Raw genomic sequence first — 23,122 nt, forward strand, 5'->3', positions numbered from 1 at the left:
GATCATCTAATGTTTATTGGATGGATCTCCACCCTAAATTGACCTTTGAATTCTGAATTTATTGTTATTCACATTTCATACTGTATTTTAAGCTGTTTTTTGTTCCATCAATTAAGTGTTTTTTTTAAAAAAAATTAGCCGCCCTGAACCCGGTTTTCTGAACCGGGAAGGGCGGGGTATAAATAAAAATGTATTATTATTATCTAGTCCAACACCCTACAATACAATTCAAGCAAAAGGATTTTGCACTCTGCTGTATGATTTCAGTACGTGCAAGTGACCTTTTTTGCAGGGGTTTTCTACATTTGTGGGTTGGGGGGAGTCAAATAATTAAGTTTGACTGTTTCCTTTCCATTTTTTCGCCCAAGCATTCTTTTGGGAGCATTCCTGAAGGGCTCAGATTTTTGTGAATGCTTTAAAAAGTCAGCAATAAGAGAACAACTAAAAACAATCAGGGACAGCAAAACAAGAAATCTATCCTGTGATACAGGAGCTCATCAGTCCTTCTGAAACTCAGGGTTGCAGCCTGTGCTGCAATTCTGCTCAAGGAGCAGATTTATGCTTGTGCGCTAGAACCTTCCTTTCCACCCCACTTCCCTGAAATGCTCCCCACACCCTCAAAATCTGCTCTAGAAAACTGAGGAACACCTCCAGAGCATATTTGGGTGGGAAACCCGGGAGAAGAAGTCCTGCTATGCAAGCAGAACTCTGTTAGCACAGCACTGGATGCAATCTGCAGGGTGGAACTGATTCATATATTTAATATTTGAAGACTGAGATTTGACAGAAATACAAAGGGAGGGGGAAAGGGGGAGGTAATTCTTTTTGTAAACTCTTTGATGGTTTTTTTACGTTTATAAATTTTGCGGGATAAATATTATTAATTGAATTTGCTTAAAAGCATTTATAAACTGCTTGATATTTTTAAAAGAACCTCTGAGCAGTGTACAATCAATATCGTTAAGATGAAAACACAGCCAATAAAAGCAGGAATTCGGGGAATTCAAATGCACAAAGCCTGGGCAAAAAGACACATAGCCTCAATCATATAGCCTCCCATCCATACCAGGAAATGCATTCATATTTTAGGGGAACTGGTACATGGGAACTGGTACATGGGCTGCTCACAGAAGCCTTGATCAGTTCTGAGATGATGATGGGGATGTTCGTGCATCCACGATAGGGCAACCCAAAGTGAGCAAAGGGGTGGAACATCAACCCTACGAGGAACGGCTACAACATTTGGGATGTTTTTATTTTAGTGAAACGGCAAGTAAGAGGCAAGATGTCAGAAGCTTATAATATTATGCATCATATAGAGAAAGTGGGCAGAGATAAGTTCTCCCCTCCATCTCTGCTACCGCAGGAACTCAGGGGCATCCGATGAAGCCAAATGCTAGAATCTGGCCCCTACAGGATGTAGAGATGGCCACCCAAAAGAGGATTAGACACAATGTAACTGTGGTGACTGTCCCGGATGGCTATTTATTTATTTAATAACAGGTACGCACCACTTGGTTGTAAAAAGAAACCTCAAAGCGGTTTGCAAAGAATGTTGGAGGCAGCGATGCTTCTGAATAATAATAATAATAATAATAATAATAATAATAATAATAATAATGATAATGATAATTCATTTATACCCCACCCTCCCTGGCCAGAGCCGGGCTCAGGGCAGCTAACACCAGTAAAATTAAAGTACAAACATAAAGGTAAAGTTAAAGGGACCCCTGACCATTAGGTCCAGTCGTGACCGACTCTGGGGTTGCGGTGCTCATCTCGCTTTATTGGCCGAGGGAGCTGGTGTACAGCTTCCAGGTCATATGGCCAGCATGACTAAGCCGCTTCTGGTGAACCAGAGCTGCGCACGGAAATGCCGTTTATCTTCCCGCCAGAGCAGTACCTATTTATCTACTTGCACTTTGACATGCTTTTGAACTGCTAGGTTGGCAGGAGCAGGGACCGAGCAACGGGAGCTCACCCCATCGCAGGGATTTGAACCGCCGACCTTCTGATTGGCAAGTCCTAGGCTCTGTGGTTTAACCCACAGCGCCAACCGCGTCCCGAGTGCAAACATAATGGGGAGGGGACCCAATTTAAAATACAGGTTAAAATGCAGCCTCATTTTAAAAGTAGCCCATAGATCAAAACCATAAGGCGAGGGAAACATAAGGGTCAGACTGAGTCCAAACCAAAGGCCTGGTGGAACAGCTCTGTCTTGCAGGCCCTGCGGAAAGATGTCAAGTCCCGCAGGGCCCTAGTCTCTTGTGACAGAGCGTTCCACTTTTCAGCGTTCTACTGAGAAGGCCCTGGCCCTAGTTGAGAGCAATCTAACCACCTTGCGACTTGGGATCTCCAAAATGTTGTCATTTGTGGACCTTAAGGTCCTCCGCAGGGCATACCAGGAGAGGCTGTCCCTTAGGTACATGGGTCCTAGGCTGCATAGGGCTTTAAAGGTTAAAACCAGCACCTTAAGCCTGACCCTGTACTCCACCGGGAGCCACTGCAGTTGGTAAAGCACTGGATGAATGTGGTCCCGCGGCAAGGACCCCATAAGGAGCCTCGCCACGGCATTCTGAATGCCTGTTGATGGAAACCACAGGATGGGAGAATGCCTGTTTCGCACCCAGATCCTACCTACAGGTATCCCCAGGTGTTATGTACTGAGTTGAATAGGATCCAAAATGCAGCAGTCTGATTGGTCCTAGAACAATAGGATTCAGAATGCAGCAGTCTGATTGGTCCTGGAACAATAGGATTCAGAATGCAGCAGTCTGATTGGTCCTAGAACAATGCAGCAGTATGATTGGTCCGCAGGAGACACCCAATCCAGCTCCAGGTGGAAGTGAATCCGCAACCTGATTGGCCTACAGGAGAATCCCGGAATTAGCCAATCATGTGCGGCCCATTGTGTAAATAACGTATATAAAGCAGACATTCTGGGGGAACTTTCATTCCTCACTACTATGAGCTGAATAAAGAGCATGAAATCCACTCTTGACTCTGAATATATTTCACCAGAAGAGGCAATCTGGATGGCCACTGTGAGGACAGGATGCTGGACTAGAGGAGCCCCTGGCCTGATCCAGCAGCAGGACTCTTCTTAAGTCTTTATCCCCCAAAGTAGCACATTCCCCCTTGAGCTCTCCCTCCCTGTTTTAGCCTTCGCCTTTCACTCACTGTTCTGACTTGATTTGCAGGGTGTTCGAGGCCTGGAAGGCACTGCTGGACCTCCTGGACCACCAGGACCAAGGGTAAGAGATGCCAGTCATGTGGAAGGCAACTTTTTTCCGCTCCAAAGGTCTTGCTCCCAGGAATAGGCTGAGCTCGACTTCCCTCAGGTTAGCAGGGATGGCAGGCAAAAGGAACAAAGTGCTCTGTGTCTTCATTACTGTTGCATCTTCCTCCGGCTACTGTTCAGCAAGAGCTGGTGAGCCACCTGGTTCCAAATCCTGGAGCATCTCCTCTAAGCCAAGTTTCGTGGTACCCAAGTTGCAGCAGAGTGTCAGACGTTGACTTCTTAGTAGCCTCGTCTCCTTTCAACAGAAAAGGCAGGGATGCCGTTTCAGATTTGCGGGAGGAGAAAGGGAAGCTATTGCAACAGCGGAAGGCAAGAATCTCATCCAGATTTAAAGTTCTACTCCTGGCAAAGTTCTAGATTTAAAATGTGTATTTCAAGACCATTTGTTTTGGTTGCTTTTCAATTCCTCCTTTTGTGGTTGTTAGCATTTTATTGACGACGATAAACAAAGCCTTTCCAACCATCTCAACTGCCCCCCCCCATCCCTTGTTTCCTAAAGCAGAGTCACTCTGGATCACTATAACACAATATACATTTTATTAACAGTTGTTGTTTTTAATTGGACTTGTTAACTGATTTTTACCCAAAGATACCCAGATGACTTGCGTTTAGAAACATAAACATAGATACATTTATTCATTATACCATTAATAAAAATCACACACACACTTTCATCATAGGAGAAATCTTAGGTAAAGGTAAAGGGACCCCTGACCATTAGGTCCAGTCGCAGACAACACTGGGGTTGTGGCGCTCATCTCGCTTTACTGGCCGAGGGAGCCGGCGTACAGCTTCCGGGTCATGTGGCCGGCATGACTAAGCCGCTTCTGGCGAACCACAGCAGCACACAGAAACGCCGTTTATCTTCCCGCCGGAGCGGTACCTATTGATCTACTTGCACTTTGACGTGCTTTCGAACTGCTAGGTTGGCAGGAGCAGGGACTGAGCAACGGGAGCTCACCCTGTCGCGGGGATTCAAACCACTGACCTTCTGATCGGCAAGCCCTAGGCTCTGTGGTTTAACCCACAGCACCACCTGTGCCCCTTAGGAGAAATCTTACTTTTCCTCAAAGTGGCATACGTGGTTCTCTCTTCCCAAGGTCACTTACTAAGCTTCATGGCTGAGCGGGAATTTGAACCCTGGTCTCCCAGGTTCTCGACTGATACTCTTAGCTACACCACACTGATGCAGGACATCTGTATTTTGCCCATCCGCAATTGCCCAGCAGAGTGATTTCCCTACCCATTTTGTCCTCACAACAACCCTGTGAGGCAGCTTAGACTGTGAAGAAAGAATGGGAAGAGAGGGAGAGAAGAGGAAAAAGTCAGAAGGAGGCAAGACAGGGCAAGAAGACAGGAAAGAAGGCAGGGGATTGGAAGGATAAAGTAACAGAGTGTGAGAGAGAGAAGTCGGAAGAGAGAGCGCCAAGATTCTGTCTGCATAATAAAGCCATTAAAAACGGAAGGGAGAAAATAACACCGTTCTGGGACTTGCAGTTCTGACCTACTATTGTGCCCATAAATTGTGACATTAATTGGAAACGAAGTGAGCATGAGCCATGCACAGTACAGCCTTCACATTTCGTTCCCCCGACTGGGTGGGGCGCCGACTTCAACCTGAAGGCCGTAATTCCCACCCTGGGCCTTTTGCAAGTTCGTTTTTGCTGGTCTCCCTCAAGCCTCAAGTCGCAATCATTTTTCATCATCTGACATCTTCAGTCATTGTGGCTCTCCCTGGCTCTCTGCAGGGTTTCCAAGGTGTAGCAGGCGCCCGAGGCAGCAGTGGGGAGAAGGGACCCCCAGGAGAAGTTGGCCCGACGGTAAGTCTTCCCCATTTCACCCCCACAAGTGCACACCAGCCCAGAAGTATGTCCCTTCCTTCCTTCTTTCCTTCCTTCCTTCCTTCCTTCCTTCCTTCCTTCCTTCCTTCCGTCTTTCCATCCTTCTGTCCTTTCTTTCATTTTCCACCAGCCCAGAAGTATGTCCCTTCCTTCCTTCCTTCCTTCCTTCCTTCCTTCCTTCCTTCCTTCCTTCCTTCCTTCCGTCTTTCCGTCCTTCTGTCCTTTCTTTCATTTTCTTTCTTTCTTTCTTTCTTTCTTTCTTTCTTTCTTTCTTTCTTTCTTTCTTTCTTTCACTGGCATTCCATGCCCAGGACAACAAACATTTTGCTGCCTGCCCCCAGCCATTGGAACAGGGCAGTCTGAATAACCTAACAAATAAATAACCAGCATCTGCAAAACTGGATCTGTCATTTCCCACAAAATGCTGTTTTCCCAAATTGTTATTTCACGGCCTCGCTGCCCTTGGAAATCTGTAATTGGCTTAATTGTGCACCATTCTCCACTTATAGGCACATATTTAATTGTGCATCATTCCTCATTTGCAAGCGCAGACGTCTGCCTTATTGTTTCAAAAAGTTTTGAGATGCGTTCCGCAAGAAAAGCACTCGGTGTAGTGCGCCAAACTGTAAAACCTGTACAAATCCAATAAAATACAAAGCACACAGAGGCATCAATTCAAGGGCAGAGTAAGTAGCATTATGCTTTAACAGAAGACCAAATCAGTACCTTGAGTACCATCCCTGTGAAGAATCAATTGGATTCATTGCTTAACCCGACAAGGTGTTACGGAAAGGTCATCACTTTTTTTGGGGCAGATGCAGCTATTTATGACATTTTTATCTCACCTTCCTCCCATTCCTAGAACCCAAATTGGCATTCTGAACATTTCAAGGTGGTCTTCCATCCAGCTATGGGCCAGACCAGATTTCCCTTAGTAACCAGTATCCTGCAAAGCATCACCTACCCAGATTATGCTATGCAAGGGGATGAGTTATGCTTTTTGGCCAAGCATTCCTGCTGTGGAAGGTCTTTGTCCACTCTCTGCAGGAACCAAGCCGCAAAGGAGACTTATTAAATGTATAATATCCTTGCAGGTTTTGCTGGAGAATGACAAGACTAGGCTGATGTATCTGTCAGTTCTCAGAGTGGCCTTTTCATTTACTGCCTCCAAAGAGAAGATAGATTTCTAACTGCCTTTTGCTTTGTTTTCTCCTCCAGGGGCTGCCTGGTCCAAAAGGAGAAAGGGGAGAGAAGGTGAGTCTCTTTGGCTTCTATTTTCTTTGGAACCTATCCTTGGGTGGCTAACAGTGGGCTCGATGGACCAGTGACCTGACTCATTGCAAAGCATCTTCCCATGTCTCTCTGCTAAACTGGTACTTGAGCCTGCACTACAGTATCAGCAGTGATGGCACCAGATTGTCTAGTTGAGAAATGTTATTTTCCCAGGGTGCCAGAATCCCTGCTGTGCTATCCTAAATGGGCATGGCAGAGTATTGCATCTGACAAACCCCTTTCCCTTTGATGGTTATGTGTCATTGTTTTGTTTTAAAAGTCATTTGAAAAGAACAGGAGAGAAATTATGCTGGGGTGGGAAATGAGTCTAATAATAATAATAATAATAATAATAATAATAATCCAACACAATATTAAAATACAGTAATGCATCAAACATTAAAAGCTTCCTTAAACTGGGCTGCCTTCAGATGTCGTCTAAAAGTCTGGTAGTTGTTCTCTGTGATATCTGGTGGGACCGTGTTCCACAGGGCGGGTGCCACTACCGAGATCCTTGGGACTCTCAAGGATCCAGTAGATCCAAAACCACCTTTGACCCCCACCTCCTCCTCCTCACCCCCTCAAAACAACTCATTTCAAGTTCCGGTGTTGGTGGTAGACCTTTTCTTTATTTAGTTAACTTTCTATCTGATCTCTTACCTGCTCTTGCCCATAAGGTCCCAGGCACAATAGAACATACAGTTGAAACCACTACAATTATACAAAAAGTGAAATCATTCCAACAGTATAAATTCAGATGAAGTCCCATGAAGCAAAAGATACCTTAGCAGTTTAAGGCCAGGGTTAAAATATAGCCCACAGATTTTCCCTGGATATATTGTGAATGCCCACTTTCCATGGTGTATTCCCCTTTCCCCAGTCGCAGAGCTGTTCTCCAATAGTGTGGAGGGACCCTCTTCTCCAACCCATTCCCCCACCCCCAAATAAATTGCAGATTAATATTTCTTTGCCCATTCTCAAAAGAAAATCCAGCTTTCTTCCAGGGCTAACACAGGCATCCTGTTGGCTAGTTTTCTTCACAAGAGTTAGGGGCAAGTTTTGACATCGCCAAAGGTGGATCTGGGACAAGATCTTGGATTTTACAAAACTATGTCAGACTTGGGGAAATGGCTTCTGTTTCATGGGTTGTCATAGAGGTTCGCAGAGGCTGGGTACCACTAAATGGGAAAGAGGACAATGGGCAGATACCCACCTCTGATACAGATGGACCAATGCTCTGGACTGATATAAAGGCCACTTTCTGTTTTCCTTCTTCCCTGCTTTAATTTCCCCTTCCTGAAGTGGCTTGACTTCAAAAGCAAACAAAAAACAAACAACAAACAACAAACAACAACAACAACAACAAAAAACCCCACTAGGATGCAGCTCTGCACATTAGTGTGTAACATGTAGTTAGCCCCTTAGAGAAGCCCACCCTAACTGAAACATTCTGGGGAAATCAAACTACTAGGAATAATGATTAGCAAACCACACGGGATCTATTCCAGTTTTCCCAACTGCACTAAGGTGTGCTAAACTTCCTGTGAGGTTTGTTTGCTCTTTTTTTTAAATGGGCTGGTTGATGGGTTTTAAACTTTTGCTAGATTCCCTCTGCAGCTATCACCAGGACCCAGGTGCATGACTTTCTATCATTTCCCTCTGCCATCTGACTTTTCAATTTTATTTTATTTTTAAACCCACTCTATTGCGCTCTTGCTAGGCTTTCCTCTCTGGTTTTTTTTTTTTCTTTCAAAAATGTGGTAGCATTTTTCACTTTTATTTCCTGGGCACCTTGCCCAGTTCTTGCTTAATTTTGGGTAAAGACTGCACATTGATCCAGACGGTGTCATCAAAAATCTCACTGTTTGATGCAGGGCTCAATTTTCATTTCGTTATGAGCTTTTATGGATAATGGCAGTGACTATTTTCAAGTTGTTTTCTGCATTTTGATTGCTTTATTACCTGTCGCAAGGAAGATATATCTATATCCAAAGATATATATGCGTATGGGTAGATAAATAGATAGATAAATAAATGGAGAGGTGCTGTTTCAAAGAGAGTTTGGTTATTCAATCACAAAGGAATGGCCGGGCTTCTTTAAATATTCAGAAATGAATGCATTTTAATAGTGTCCATATTAATTTTCAGCATCAGAACTCTCTGCTTGACAGTCTCTTCAGGATCTGTGTGTGGATGTGATTGTGTTTAGATTTACTGTTCCTTTGTGGGACTTCCGGGTTGGCGCCATCGCCGAATGGCGGACTCCCTCCGAGCTCCGGAGGGAGTCTGCTCGGCAGGGGCTGGGTTCTACCGCACCGGCGATGCGGGGACCCTTAGAAACCACGGCCACGGAGGCCGTGGACATGGAGACTCGGCTTGCACCGTTAGCGCCCTCCCGACTCGTGAAGGAGCCTTTTTAAAGGCTACGGATCGGGTGCCGGGGAGAAGCGTGGTGCCTTGAGTTTTCTGCTTCCCCTGCTGAGCGAAGCCGCATGCCATCCGGCGGAGAGCGCTGACTTCTTCCATTGAAAATTCGGACTTTTCAACAACAACCCGTGAGTAAATTTGGAAATCGGGTTCAAAAGGAGGAAAAAAATTTTTTTTTTCGAATTGGATACGAGCGGGGGGGATCCAAAAAGGAAGTCAGTCCCCTCCCTATTGTAAACTTTCCAAAACAAGGACGGGGAAACCAAGACCCAAAAAGGCTTGCATTGCTGATAAAAATCCAAAATTTCACGATGGGGAACTACAAGAACTGTGCTGGAGGAGGAACTGGAGAAGGGAAACGCAACCCCCCCCCCTGGGAACCGGGGCGACTGAAGAGAGAGCCTGGTGAAAGGAGTCGGAGATTTTGACAGCTGTCAAAATAGCTGTCAAAGTCGAAAAGTGGAGTGGATTTTATTATGAGAACTTGGCTGGTTAAATTTGATACAATTTGCTACAACTTGTTAAAATTTGGATACAAAATGGCGAATATGGATAACAAATTGACTTTTGGATTAGAGGAAACAAAGTTACAACAATCCCCCTTGAGGAGCTTCGGGACATTACAAGGATCGGGAAAGTGGAAAAACACCAAATGGAACTTTACAGGACTGGTTATCTTCTGGGAAAGCTGCAAAACGGAAATAACATCTCGTCTTCAGGGTGTTTTCTTTTTTGTTTTTTTAAAGGAGACAATAGATTTTTCTATTGAAGAAAGGAAGGGACTGAACGTAAGGTTTTGCCCCTGAATAACAACCATCCCTGCAGACTTACCAAACTTTCGAACTACAACGTTTTAGCAGCGGAACAAAGGGAAATCAGACTACAACCTGGAAAGGACAATGGAGGGAGTTTTATTACAGTTTTATTAAAGACTGAAGTTAAAGTTTTGAAAAATAATGATAATAATAATAATTTTGATTTTCAAAAAATTTATTTTTAATTTTAAAAAGAAAAAGCCAGCAAGGAGTTGGGGAAAAGTTGTGATTTATGGCCTTAAGAATTCCAGGCAGACACCAGGGGTTGATGGTCAGGGGGAAATTAAACCGGGGACAGGGGGGGGAGAACTAAAACTCCAAAGGCTTGCCAACTTGGTTATTTTTTGCTGAATTGGTCTATTAGTCATTATATTTTTTTTTTTTTTATTTTCTACCTTTTCTGTTTCTATTATCTGGGGTGCTTCTTTTATTAAAAAATGGAAATTGTGGAATGACATGGGGTGGGTCTTGGGGAAAGAACACTGGGTTTTTTTCTCTTTTTTTTATTGTAAAACAAATTAAGTTTCAATTTGGATGGGGAACTTGTTTGGCCAACAATATGAAAGGGGAATATGGTAGGGGTGGGGGAAGGGGGGAGTCCCGTAAAGTGATATTTTTTGTATTTTTGAAAAATTTTAATAAATATTATTTAAAAAAAAAAAAAATAGATTTACTGTTCCTTTGCAGAGCAGTTTAATAATACAGAATTATTACAGCAGTTCGGGAAGGCTACTTACAGCCGTAAGTGGAAGGCTTTGTTGTAAAATTAATATGTGCCAGAGCACAAAGAAAGAAAGAGAAATGGTGATTCCTATGTTGCAGGAGGTTGGACTAGATTACCCTGAGGATTGTCTCCAATTCTACAATTCTTTGATTTCATTGTTAATTGCTAACGTCCGGCCTGCAATGACAAACCTAAAAAGCAGAGACATCACCTTGCCGACAATGGTCCGTATAGTTAAAGCTATGGTTTTCCCAGTACAGTGGAACCTTGGGTTAAGTACTTAATTCGTTCCGGAGGTCTGTTCTTAACCTGAAACTGTTCTTAACCTGAAGCACCACTTTAGCTAATAGGGCCTCCTGCTGCCACCACGCCACTGGAGCACAATTTCTGTTCTCATCCTGAAGCAAAGTTCTTAACCTGAAACACGATTTCTGGGTTAGCGGAGTCTGTAACCTGAAGCGTATGTAACCTGAAGCATATGTAACCCAAGGTACCACTGTAGTGATGTATGGAAGTGAGAGCTGGACCATAAAGAAGACTGATCGCCGAAGAATTGATGCTTTTGAATTATGGTGCTGGAGGAGACTCTTGAGAGTCCCATGGACTGCAAGAAGATCAACCCTATCCATTCTGAAGGAAATCAGCCCTGAGTGCTCACTGGAAGGACAGATCCTGAAGCTGAGGCTCCAGGACTTTGGCCACCTCATGAGAAGAGAAGACTCCCTGGAAAAGACCCTGATGTTGGGAAAGATGGAGGGCACAAGGAGAAGGGGACGACAGAGGACGAGATGGTTGGACAGTGCTCTCGAAGCTACCAGCATGAGTTTGACCAAACTGCGGGAGGCAGTGGAAGACAGGAGTGCCTGGCGTGCTCTGGTCCATTAGATCACGAAGAGTCAGACACGACTAAACGACTAAACAACAACAATGCCTGCCTACTCTGACTCTCATCCACTATTTTATTTATTTATTACATTTTATCCCACCTTTCTTGCATTGAGATTCCTGCAGTGCCGGGGGTTCGACTAGATGACCTTTGAGGTTCCTTCGAACTCTATAATTCTATAGTTACTCCAAGGAGCTCAAGGTGCCATGCATCCTTCTCCTCCTCCCCCATTTTGTCTCACAACCAGCCTGCGAGGTAGGCTAGTTTGAGAGCAAGTGACTGGCCCAGAGCCACCCAGTCCAGCTTCATGGCCAAGTGGGGATTTGAACCCAAGTCTCCCAGCTCCTATTCCAGCACTCTAACCGCTACACCACACTGCCTCTAATCTCCCGATTACGTCTGGGAACAGGTGGGAGTCATCGCACAAACGCTGCTCATGCCGAATTCTATTTTGTGGCAACCTGGTTGACAGGGGAAAGAAGATGGGTGTCTGGAGTTTTCCCCATTACTCAATTGACTGCGGAGGCTGACTTGTTCAGTAGCTAGGAGTGCAAATGGGAGAGCATGTGGATTTCTGGGATGGGGGCCCATTTCCTCTATGCAAACCTCCTCTTCCAATGCTTTTTGGTGGAAAAAAAGGCTAATGGTGGAATCCATACAGCAAAAAGCAACAGGAAGCTAACCCATTGCTGTCTACCAGTGCCGGATTTATGTGCAGTGGTACCTTGGTTCTCAAACGCCTCAGTACTCAAACAACTTGGAACCAGTGGCGTAGCATGGGGGGTGCAGGGGGGGCGGGCCGCACCGGCCGCAACATCTGGGGTTAGGGCAAATCCATGGGTTAGGGGGCGCAAATCCACGGGTTAGGGGGCGCAAATCCACGGGTTAGGGGGCGCAAATTACTTGCCTTGCCCCGGGTGCTGACAACCCACGCTACGCCACTGCTTGGAACCCAAACACTGCAAACCTGGAAGTAAGTGTTCTGGTTTGAGAACGTTTTTCAGAAGCTGAACATGCTCTGTTTTGAGTGCCACACTTCCGTTTTGAGTGTTGTCCTGAGGTCTATCTGTTTTTGCTATTTATTTTGCTGTTTTGTTTTTGTGACTGTGTGGAACCCAGTTCAGCTACCGATGGATTGATTGTGTGACAGCAGTACATTGTTTATTGCTTTCATTTTATGGATTAATGGTCTAGTAAGAGAGTAAAATTAATGTCAAATTGCTGTTTTAGGGGTTGTTTTTAAAAGTCTGGGACAGATTAATCCATTTTGCATTGCTTTCTATGGGAAAGCGCACCTTGGTTTTGGAATGCTTTGGTTTTGGAACGGACTGCCGGAACAGATTAAGTTTGAGAACCAAGGTACCACTGTATAAGCTAAACAAGCTATAGCTTAGGGCCCCACTCTTTGAGGGGGGGCAAAAAATTTAAAGGGAAAACCCCCCTGCATATATGTTAAGTTTCAATAAAGATCTTTGAAAAAAAATTTAAAAAAAATATTAAAGAAAAAAAATCACTGTATGTTTTAGTATACCAAGTAAAGTAATGTGTTATGTTTAAACTCTAAGGGGGAAAAAAGGGGAAAAAACCCTGGATGTACATTTCCAAAATATAAGATAAAAAACCTACATACAGCAACAGTGTTTTGTGTTGTGTATGGACCCATTAGCTCCATAAATTACCATAAAGCATCTATTCAACACAAAAAACAGCAAGAATTGTTGTTGACAAAGGACAGCTGGACATATAAAGGGCCCCATTACATTCAGTAGCTTAAAAGATAAAGGTAAAGGGACCCCTCACCATTAGGTCCAGTCGTGACCGACGCTGGGGTTGCGCGCTCATCTTGCTCTATAGGCCGAGGGAGCCAGCGTTTTTCCACAGACAGCTTCCGGGTCATGTTGCCAGCATGACTAAGCCACTTCTGGCGAACCAGAGCAGCACATGGAAATGCCGTTTACCTTCCCGCCAGAGTGGTACCTATTTATCTACTTGCACTTGGACGTGCTTTCGAACTGCTAGGTTGGCAGGAGCAGAATCAACGGGAGCTCACCCCATCGCGGGGATTCGAACTGCCGACCTTCTGATCAGCAAGTCCTAGGCTCGGTGGTTTAACCCACAGCGCCACTCATGTCCCCCATTCAGTAGCTTACGGCCTCATCAAACCTAAATCCGACCCTGCTGTCTACACTGTCCAGCAGCAACACTCCAGGGTTTCAGATAGGGAATCTTGCACCACCGAGATGGCAGCAATTGGACCTGGGACCTTCTACATGCAAAGCAGATGTTCTACTGGTGAGCTTCAGCCTTTGTGCTCACAAAAGGCCTTTTGGTAGAATCGTAGAGTTGGAGCTATGGTTTTCCCAGTAGTGCTGTATGGAAGTGAGAGCTGGGCCATAAAGAAGGCTGATCGCCGAAGAATTGATGCTTTTGAATTATGGTGCTGGAGGAGACTCTTGAGAGTCCCATGGACTGCAAGAAGGTCAAACCTCTCCATTCTGAAGGAAGTCAGCCCTGAGTGCTCACTGGAAGGACAGATCCTGAAGCTGAGGCTCCAATACTTTGGCCACCTCATGAGAAGAGAAGACTCCCTGGAAAAGACCCTGATGTTGGGAAAGATGGAGGACACAAGGAGAAGGGGACGACAGAGAACGAGATGGTTGGACAGTGTTCTGGAAGCTACCAGCATGAGTTTGACCAAACTGCGGGAGGCAGTGGAAGACAGGAGTGCCTGGCGTGCTCTGGTCCATGGGGTCACGAAGAGTCGGACACGACTAAACGACTACACAACAACAAGAAGAGTTGGAAGGGACCCAAGGATCATCTAGTCCAGCGCCCTGCAATGCAGGATCTGATGTAGGCATCTGCAAGTGGAAGGGAAGGGGAGGGTTTTTTCTGCTTACAGCCACTGCCAGCGTTGGCTGAAATAAAGCAATAAACAGGGTGGTGATAAGGTAGCGAACTGCAGTGTATCATATTGTTTTGCATGGCATTCTCCAAAGAACGAGAGATGTTCAAAACCTGACTGACTGTTTTTACTCTTCTCATATGCTGGCATTGATCTCCCCATCCGTTTTCTTCCCTCCTCCCCCTTAGGGTGAAGCCCAGTCTTTAGCCACAATCTATCATCTGGTTAATCAGGCTTGTGAGCGCCTAATTCAGTGTAAGTACATTTCTGCCCAACAACCTGAACAACTAACCGGCTTCCCGTTTCTACGTCTCTCTCCTCTGAACAATTTATCTCCTGCCGCTATGCTGTGCTGCCTGACCCAAAGTTCGCTGGTGGTGCCAAAATCCACCCCTTAATTCAGATTATAAAGGAGGTCCATTGCTTAATCTGTGGATAAGGGTAGAAGAGATTCAATTTCGTTTGCATTTAAAAATGCAGCTACTTAATTTGCACTTCTGGAATTAAACAGGCACGTTCAAACCGACACCCAGCCTTCCTTCAAAATTTTCACTTTTCTGGATTTTGCAATGTAGCTATCCAACCAAAACAATTATTCAAAAAAAACAACCACATACGTTAATGAACATAAGATACAAGAATGCACTGTACTGGGGGAAATTACTCGGCAAAAATATATACGTTAGGCAAAATTCCCTACAAGAGAAGGGGTATATTAGGAGACATTTGCACCAAAATGCTGGTGCAATTTCATGAAGACTTTTTTTTCTTTTAACTGCAAACTGATCTGGAAATCAGTTGGGAAAAATGGCAAAGTGGGAGAAACAAGAAGGGACAGATGTGCCCATCCCTAGCTCTGGATAATTCAGCTACAGAGCAGAGCTGTGATAATACTCTGACCCTGGCCACTGCTCTGTTTTGAAGTAATCTGATCAAATTCTGGATTAACACATTATGTGATTATGTTTTTGTAGCACATTCCCACCTCTAGATAAAATAGTTACAGCTTGGGGTAGGTGGGAGCAGAGCATTCCTCAAATGTGTAAAAAGTGACGCACAGTTTCCCATGTGTAGCTGGTGACACATTGGATGTGTGCACATTTCACAACAGGTCCCTGTGTGGGGAAAAAAAAGAGAGCATAAAATGCCTGTCCCTTTAAAAGTGCAATGTACCTGTGTTGATGACCCTGTAATTTATCTGTCATATTTCAAGCATCCTCCATGCACACAGATTTGAAATACCGTACTTTTCTGTGTATAAGACTACATCCATGTATAAGACTATATCATGCTAGAAAGTGGGGGTCGTGTTATATATTGGTAGTGCATAGGGTGGACGTTTGATTGGTTGCTGCTGAGGCAATCCCCCCTGGAAAAAAGCTCAACTGTAGGGGACGTCTTATACATGGAGGCGCCTTATACATGGATAAGTACAGTACCCCACCCCATATCTGATGGTCCTTTTACAAGAACGAAGTTGGAACTGTTTCTCAGATCTTACCTTCCAGTTCCTGAGTTGTGACAGTGGAGCAGCTCTCTCTTTCTCTCTCCACATGTTGGGCATGTCATGTCCCAAGCGCCAAAACTCTACCCTTAGAGCATGCCCAAACCCACATAGTCACACCCAACAGAGCAGAGCTTTCCAAACTTTCCATGTTGGTGACACACATTTCAGACATGCATCATTTCATGACACGGCAATTCAGTTTTACTAGCAAACCGGAGGTTAAACTAACCCCTTTCCAGCCCCAGGAGGAGTGTGGAGAGCGTTTGCGCGACACACCTACACACTGCAGCCAACACACTGACGTATCACAACACACAGTTTGGAAAGCTCTGTAATAGAGGATCCAACTTCTCCATCAATAGCCTGCCCTGATCCTGCAGGATTAAAATATGGGAATTGTCATTGGTCATCTGCTAGACATCATGGCTGACCTTTGTCCCATGCAAGCAAGCCTGAGATTCCTTTTTAAGATTGTGAAGCTTAGCTTACTGTGACTGTGTATGCACCATACATTGAAAGCACATGGCTTTCCCCAAAGAACCTTGGGGGATGTAGTGTATCTTTTACAGAGCTACAGTTCCCAGGATTCTGTGGGAGAAGTCAAGTGCTTTCAATGTGCTTTAAATGCAAGGTGTGCATGCAGCCCTTGAAAGTAAGCCGTGTTGTTTCTTTTCTATGCTGTATATCAGCTCCCCCATCCCCAATCTCTATTAGGCTTCTTAATTTAGAACCGGGTTTCCATGTATGCTCCTGATAATTCAATGATATTTTCCCTGCATGCCAGACCTCACTTATTCTTTATTTATTTACGTACAGTGGTACCTCTGGTTGTGAATGGGATCCATTCTGGAGGCCCGTTCGCAACATGAAAAGCCCGCAACCTGAAGTGCCATATCTGCGCAGGTGCGCGGTGCGATTTGACGCTTGTGTGCATGCACGAAGCACGATTTAGTGCTTCTGTGCATGCACGAGCGGCGAAACCCTTTCTGGTACTTCCAGGTCGCTGCGGACCGCAACCTGAAAAAACGTAACATGAAGTATGACTGTATTAAATTTGTATACCACCCTTCATCTGAAAGATGCCTTATGAGGAACGGCTAAGGGAGCTGGGCATGTTTAGCCTGGAGAAGAGGAGGTTAAAGGGTGATATGATAGCCATGTTCAAATATATAAAAGGCTGTCACATAGAGGAGGGAGAAAGGTTGTTTTCTGCTGCTCCAGAGAAGCGGACACGGAGTAATGGATCCAAACTACAAGAAAGAAGATTCCACCTAAACATTAGGAAGAACTTCCTGACAGTAAGAGCTGTTCGACAGTGGAATTTGCTGCCAAGGAGTGTGGTGGAGTCTCCTTCTTTGGAGGTCTTTAAGCAGAGGCTTGACAACCATATGTCAGGAGTGCTCTGATGGTATTTCCTGCTTGGCAGGGGGTTGGACTCGATGGCCCTTGTGGTCTCTTCCAACTCTATGATTCTATGATTCTATTTATAAAAATATTTATGTCACAAAATCATAAACTTATATTTAAACAGTTACATTAAACATTTAAAAATTAAAAACCATGCACTAAAAATGTGTAGCCACACTACATGCCAGACTACAGTCTTCACATAATGTCCAGCAAGTGTACAATCTGTGTGCATAATTCACGCGGGACATTTCACGGGACGTAGCATCTGTGATAATATATGAGCTGTACAGAGCGGCAAGAGTATACCCTTTCACAAAAACACAGGTACATGTGTACAGGCAGATGTGTCGATAATTGCACCGTGTGAATGCGTGTCCAGGAAAAACCCTGACAAATGCAAGAAGCAGGGTGCATCATGGGAAATAATGAAGATGGTAAATCAGAGATTCCACTTTTCCCCCTCTCCTTTCCTTTTACTTCTTCAGCTCACGTGTTGAAGTTTGACTCATTCGTCCATGAACATTCACAGAAGCCAGTTCCCATTTGGGAAGATAAGCTGAAGCCTGGAGAACCTGGTCCGCCTGGTCTTCCTGGGCCTCCTGGCATGAAAGGAGAGAGAGGAGAAGCTGGGATGCCTGGACAGCCCGGCAGAGATGGATATCCAGGAGAAAGAGGTATCGAAAGAAGTCCTGAACAACCCTCTTGTAACTTGGTGGTGTCCATATGTTGTTGGACTACAACTCCCATCATCCCTGGCCATAGGCTGGAGCTGGTGGGAGTACAGTGGTACCTCTGGTGACGTACTTAATTCCTGTTCTTAACCTGAAGCACCACTTTAGCTAATGGGGCCTCCCGCTGCTGCTGCGCAATTTCTGTTCTCATCCTGAAGCAAAGTTCTTAACCCAAGGTACTATTTCTGGGTTAGTGGAGTCTGTAACCTGAAGCGTCTGCAACCTGAAGGGTCTGTAACCCGAGGTCCCACTGTAATAGTGCAGTTATAATGTCTGGAAGGGACCAGGTTGGGGAAAAGCTGACTTATACCACAGTTTCTGTATGCCTTCATAAGTGATCTCTTGAAGGGCACAGCACTCCTCCCTTCCTCTCAATGCACAGCTGTGCAGTTGCACACCACAATTCAGCAGAAATGTCTCCCAGAGTCTTCTTTCCAGGCTTTGAGAAGCAAACCTCACTGGGCTCATAGTGCTTGCCTCAAAAAGAGAAGGGAACAGTATAACCTTGAAATTCTTCTCCGTCTCGGATTTTAACAGGAGCCGGTGAAGAATTCCCTTCCAGCTCTGCTGCCATCCGTCCAGCTCCCAGACCCCTTCCCTTGCCACTTAATGGCAGCAACAATAACAATGATCCATTGGTTGTAAGTCATTGGCAAGAGGGAAAAGAGGGGATGAGCAACATCTGATATTTCATTAACTTTATGTGCACATAGAGATGATTATCAAAAGTAGGTTCCATATTTTTAATCAGCAGGGCAGACCACTAAGCCCATTTTTTAATAGCTTTCTTCATTCAAGGCATAGAAAGAAAGTACCGTATTTTTCCGTGTATAAGACTAGCAGGTTTTCTAAACCAAAAAATTAGGTTTAAAATTGGGGCTCGTCTTATACACTGGTAGTGCTGAGGGATGTTTTCTTAATTTGGAGTCCCCCAAAATAGGGGGCGTCTTATACATTGAAAAATACAGTAGTTGGGCGGAAGAGGAGGGGTGGCTGTAGCTCAGTGGTTATAGCATCTGCTTTGGGTGCAGAATCAGCACTGGATTAAGACCTTTAGAGGCCCTAATCATTTAAACGATTTTGGTTCCCCCCAAATATATCTAATTAAAAATAGGAACAATAATAAACCATAAAATTTTTGGTGGTTGTTGAAATGAAACAAAACCTACAGTAAGATGGAAAGTGTAAAGTTTTGTATACTTTATTTACATTTGAAAAACTTTCTCCTACTTTTTCTAATTGCAAAGTCTTTGGTCCTCCAAACTAAACTTACGCAACGCATCAGTTACTTAGTAGAGATAAGGCAACCAGCCTTCCTTGTTGCATAGTTGTTCTGTTGGGATTTTTAATATACTTCTACTGAGAAAGCGCACGCTAAGCTGAGCAATTTGTGACCATGAATGTTAAAAATCCGGCAATGGAAAATTTATCTGATGCCCCCCTTCGCTCGATGCCCTAAGCACGTGCTTATTTTGCTTCATGATTTATCCAGCCCTGTGCAGAAGGCCCCAGCTTCATTCTCCAGTTTCTCCAGGTAGTCCTTGGGAAGACTCTTTCCTGGAACAATGGCGAGTTTCACTGATGTTTCTCAGGCATTGTAGACAGTACTAGGTGGACCAGTGGTCTGGCTTGAGTTCCCTTTGTTTCTGTGAGAATTATCATCTCCCACTTCGGATGGAAAGTTGGCTACTCCTCCATGTGGGATGCTGCAGACCTGGTGCAGCCAACATGGTAAGCTCCAGATGTTGTTGAGGCACTTATTTAATCAGTGCTGACCATTGGCCATGTTGTCTGGAGCTGGAGGTTGCCCACATCTTAAGGGCACCACATTGAAGGAGGAGGAGGAGTTTGGATTTGATATCCCACTTTATCACTACCCTAAGGAGTCTCAAGGGACGCGGGTGGTGCTGTGGGTTAAACCACAGAGCCTAGGACTTGTCGATCAGAAGGTCGGCAGTTCGAATCCCTGCGACGGGGTGAGCTCCAGTTGCTTGGTCCATGCTCCTGCCAACCTAGCAGTTCGAAAGCACATAGATAAATAGGTACCGCTCCAGCAGGAAGGTAAACGGCGTTTCCATGCGCTGCTCTGGTTCACCAGAAGTGGCTTAGTTATGCTGGCCACATGACCCAGAAGCTGTACGCCGGCTCCCTCGGCCAATAAAGCGAGATAAGCCCTGCAACCCCAGAGTTGGCCACGACTGGACCTAATGGACAGGGGTCCCTTTACCTTTACCTTAAAGAGTCTCAAAGCGGCCAACAATCTCCTTTCCCTTCCTCCCCCACAACAAACACTCTGTGAGGTGAGTGAGGCTGAGAGACTTCAGAGAAGTGTGACTAGCCCAAGGTCACCATCAGCTGCATGTGGAGAAGTGGAGAAGCGAACCCAGTTCACCAGATTACGAGTCTACCGCTCTTAACCACTACACCACATTGGTTATCCTTGCTGTAAACAGAGGGTACCCTGTCCTGGGGAGAACAGGCGGAAAGGCAGGACTTTGTGTTCTTTCCACTGCTCTCCACATTCTACAATTCTGCCAGGCCTATGCAAAGACGGCTGTAATCTTGGCCAGTAGTTTCCCCCACCCAATGTAGCGAGAAGAAGCTTATCGCGCCACTCAGCAGGCAAACGCACACTCCTTGGTTTTATTTTTGGCCGGGCTCTCTTCTGGGCTTTAGAAAAAGCACAGGCTTATCTCCCTGCCCTCTTGGCCCGGAGCTAAAAGCTGCCTTGTTTTGAGAGGAGGCAGCATTATGGCAACTCTTTGTTTTGTGGTGAATGCCGAGTCATCCTGGCAGCTCCCTTGGTTTTAATGCAAGGATTAGGCCTCCATCTGTTCAAGGACCCTCCTTTAGATACTGCTCCAGAGTGGCGCAAGCAGAATTATCATTAGAGAGGGAGAGAGAGGGAGGGAGGGAAGAGGGAAGCTATCTGAGTGGATATTCAAGCCCTATCCTTCAGTGATGGTTTCCTTTCTACTTACAGCCAAGAGTCAAAGTTCTTGGTTTAATTGGCAGGCTTCAGAGAGTAGATTGCACACCAACCTGAATCTGTCAACCTGCTTTTTCTCCCCCCCACTCTCCCTCCGGTGCCCAGTCTGATATTTGAGTAGCTCCTGAAGCTGCTTGCAGATCCAACTGGTTATATTGTGCCCCAGCAGGAGACATCCAGCTGAGCTCAGAGAAGGAAAATTAGGTAGCACGTAGTTGGCCTCTTGTGGTCTTGCAAACCGATGGCAGAGAAGAGGATGGAGAAATGGGCCTGACAGCTTGTCAGATTAGAACTTAATAAACCATTGCTGATCTTGGAGATGCTTTGCCCCCCTTAGCGAGTTAGATGTCTAGCCGTGGATCTCTACCCAGCAGGAAAGAAACTGGGACCCAGCATTTCTCAATTTAACTATAGGGGTCAGCTGACTTTCAAAGGTAATTTGTGAAATGTTGCACGTAAGCGGAGAGAATAAAGGGCATGGGTTGCACCCTAGAAAATAAATTGGCCAAGATGGCTCACAGATGAGAAGAATTGAAGGATGATAAGCTGAAAGGAATCAAAAGTGAAGATGGTACAATACAAAAGTCTGGCGCCACTTTAGGATGCATTAAGAGAAGCATTCATCTTCACCTATGCCACAGGAAGCTGCATATATAAGTGGCCTTCTGCATGTATCGCCAAAGCGAAGGGCATCTCAGGTTGCCTATGGGCAGGTGTAGGATACTGCTTAATGGAGTCAGTTAAAGGCTGCAGTGTTTTGGACTTTTAATTTGGAGAAAGGGCAACTAAGAGGTGGCACTGTAGAATCCCATATTTTTCGCTCCATAAGATGCACTTTTTTCTTCCTAAAAATAAGGGGAAATGTCTGTGCGTCTTATGGAGCGAATGCGTGGTCCCTGGAGCCAAATTGCCCAGGGGCAAAAAGCAGATCATGCTTTTTTTGGGGGGGGGAGAGGGAAGTGGGTGTTGAAACAAAGCCGCTGATTCTTTGCCAATTGGGGAGAGAGATAAGGGACGCTAGAGATAAAGGAGGCTGCCTGGGAGGGGGGAGGTAAAGACAGCAAATTTGCAAAGGGGGGAAACAGGAAGACTAAAGCAATAAGGAGAGAAATTAGAAGAAAAGGAGGAGCAAAAAACTGCTCCAGCTAAGGAAAAGACACTAAGGCAAACAAGAGGGAAGGGAGTGTTGAAAGGAGGCAGCTGATTGGTGGGATCGGAAGAGAGATAAGGGATACTAGCGGAGGCTGCCTGGGAGGGGGGAGGTAAAAGCCCATGGATCCTCAGGATTTTTGCATTGGGTCACTCCAAATTCACCCCAAATTCACCATTAGATCGCATAGCATGTCCATGGCTACAGCCTGCACCAAAAAAACACGCATCCACTGTTTCCTGGGGCTGCAATGGTGCAAAAATGTGGTTACAAAGCATGGATCCACATGGAACCTCAGGATTTTTGCATTCGGTCACCCCAAATTCACCATCAGATCACATGTCTGTGGCCACAGCATGAACCACAAAAATCATACATCCACTGTTTCGTTCAGAATATTTTTGTTGTTGTTTTCCTCCTCTAAAAACTAGGTGCGTCTTATGGTCAGGTGCGTCTTATGGAGCGAAAAATATGGTATGGCATGGAGAAAGTAGATAGAGAAAAGTTTCCCACGCCTATTTTGTAATGCTAAAACTCATGGGCTTCCAGTGAAGCCAGATGTTGGAAGGTTCAGGACAGTTCAAAGAAACTTTTTTATACAGCACAGAGTTAAACTGTGGAACTCTCTCCCACTGGAGGCAGCGATGACTATGGCAACTTGGATTGGATAAAAGAAGATTGGATAAATTCATGGAGGATATGGCTGACTGGCTACTGGCCATGACTACGAACTGCCTCCACCTTCCTCTGTGTTGCTGTTAGCTTTGAGGAAAGTTCTATGCTGGCTCCAAGAAAAGATTTTTTTCAAGACTTTCATAGAGGGGATGCTGTGGGCCACATTTGAAAACTGCATGGGCCACATCCAGCTCAAAGGCTGGTGGCCCCTCAGCTCTGGCACCCTCCAACTGTTTGACTACAGAACTCCCACCAGGCCCAGTCATGCTGGCTTGCAATGATGGGATTTGTAGTCCAAAACAGCTGGAATGTACCAGGTTGGGGAAGATTACTCTGTGCTGTAGCCTTGGTGGTTCACTACAAATAGAGGCCATTTCCAGATCTGTGGGTTCCTAATTTCAGCCCAAGATTGCCTGATAGTCTGTGCATTGTGGCCAAGATTCTGGTGCTTTTAATAGCGTTTTGCTAAACACTAGTCTGGCTTCCCTT

At 45.2% G+C, this 23,122-nt stretch overlaps 1 protein-coding gene across 2 annotated transcripts in view; it reads left to right on the plus strand.

The window, feature by feature from the left end:
- The window catches only part of COL20A1 (collagen type XX alpha 1 chain), a 148,973-nt gene that overhangs the window by 121,650 nt on the left and 4,201 nt on the right, over window positions 1–23,122 (plus strand). For both annotated transcript variants that reach the window (XM_083618337.1, XM_083618336.1), the window contains exons 33-37: window positions 3,201–3,254; window positions 5,050–5,121; window positions 6,361–6,396; window positions 14,360–14,426; window positions 17,574–17,762. In XM_083618337.1, the coding sequence (XP_083474463.1) occupies window positions 3,201–3,254; window positions 5,050–5,121; window positions 6,361–6,396; window positions 14,360–14,426; window positions 17,574–17,762 (418 nt within the window). The remainder of the gene's footprint in view (window positions 1–3,200; window positions 3,255–5,049; window positions 5,122–6,360; window positions 6,397–14,359; window positions 14,427–17,573; window positions 17,763–23,122) is intronic.

Source organism: Podarcis filfolensis (genome assembly GCF_964270895.1).
Source record: "Podarcis filfolensis genome assembly, chromosome: 6".
Taxonomy (NCBI): Eukaryota; Metazoa; Chordata; class Lepidosauria; order Squamata; family Lacertidae; genus Podarcis; species Podarcis filfolensis.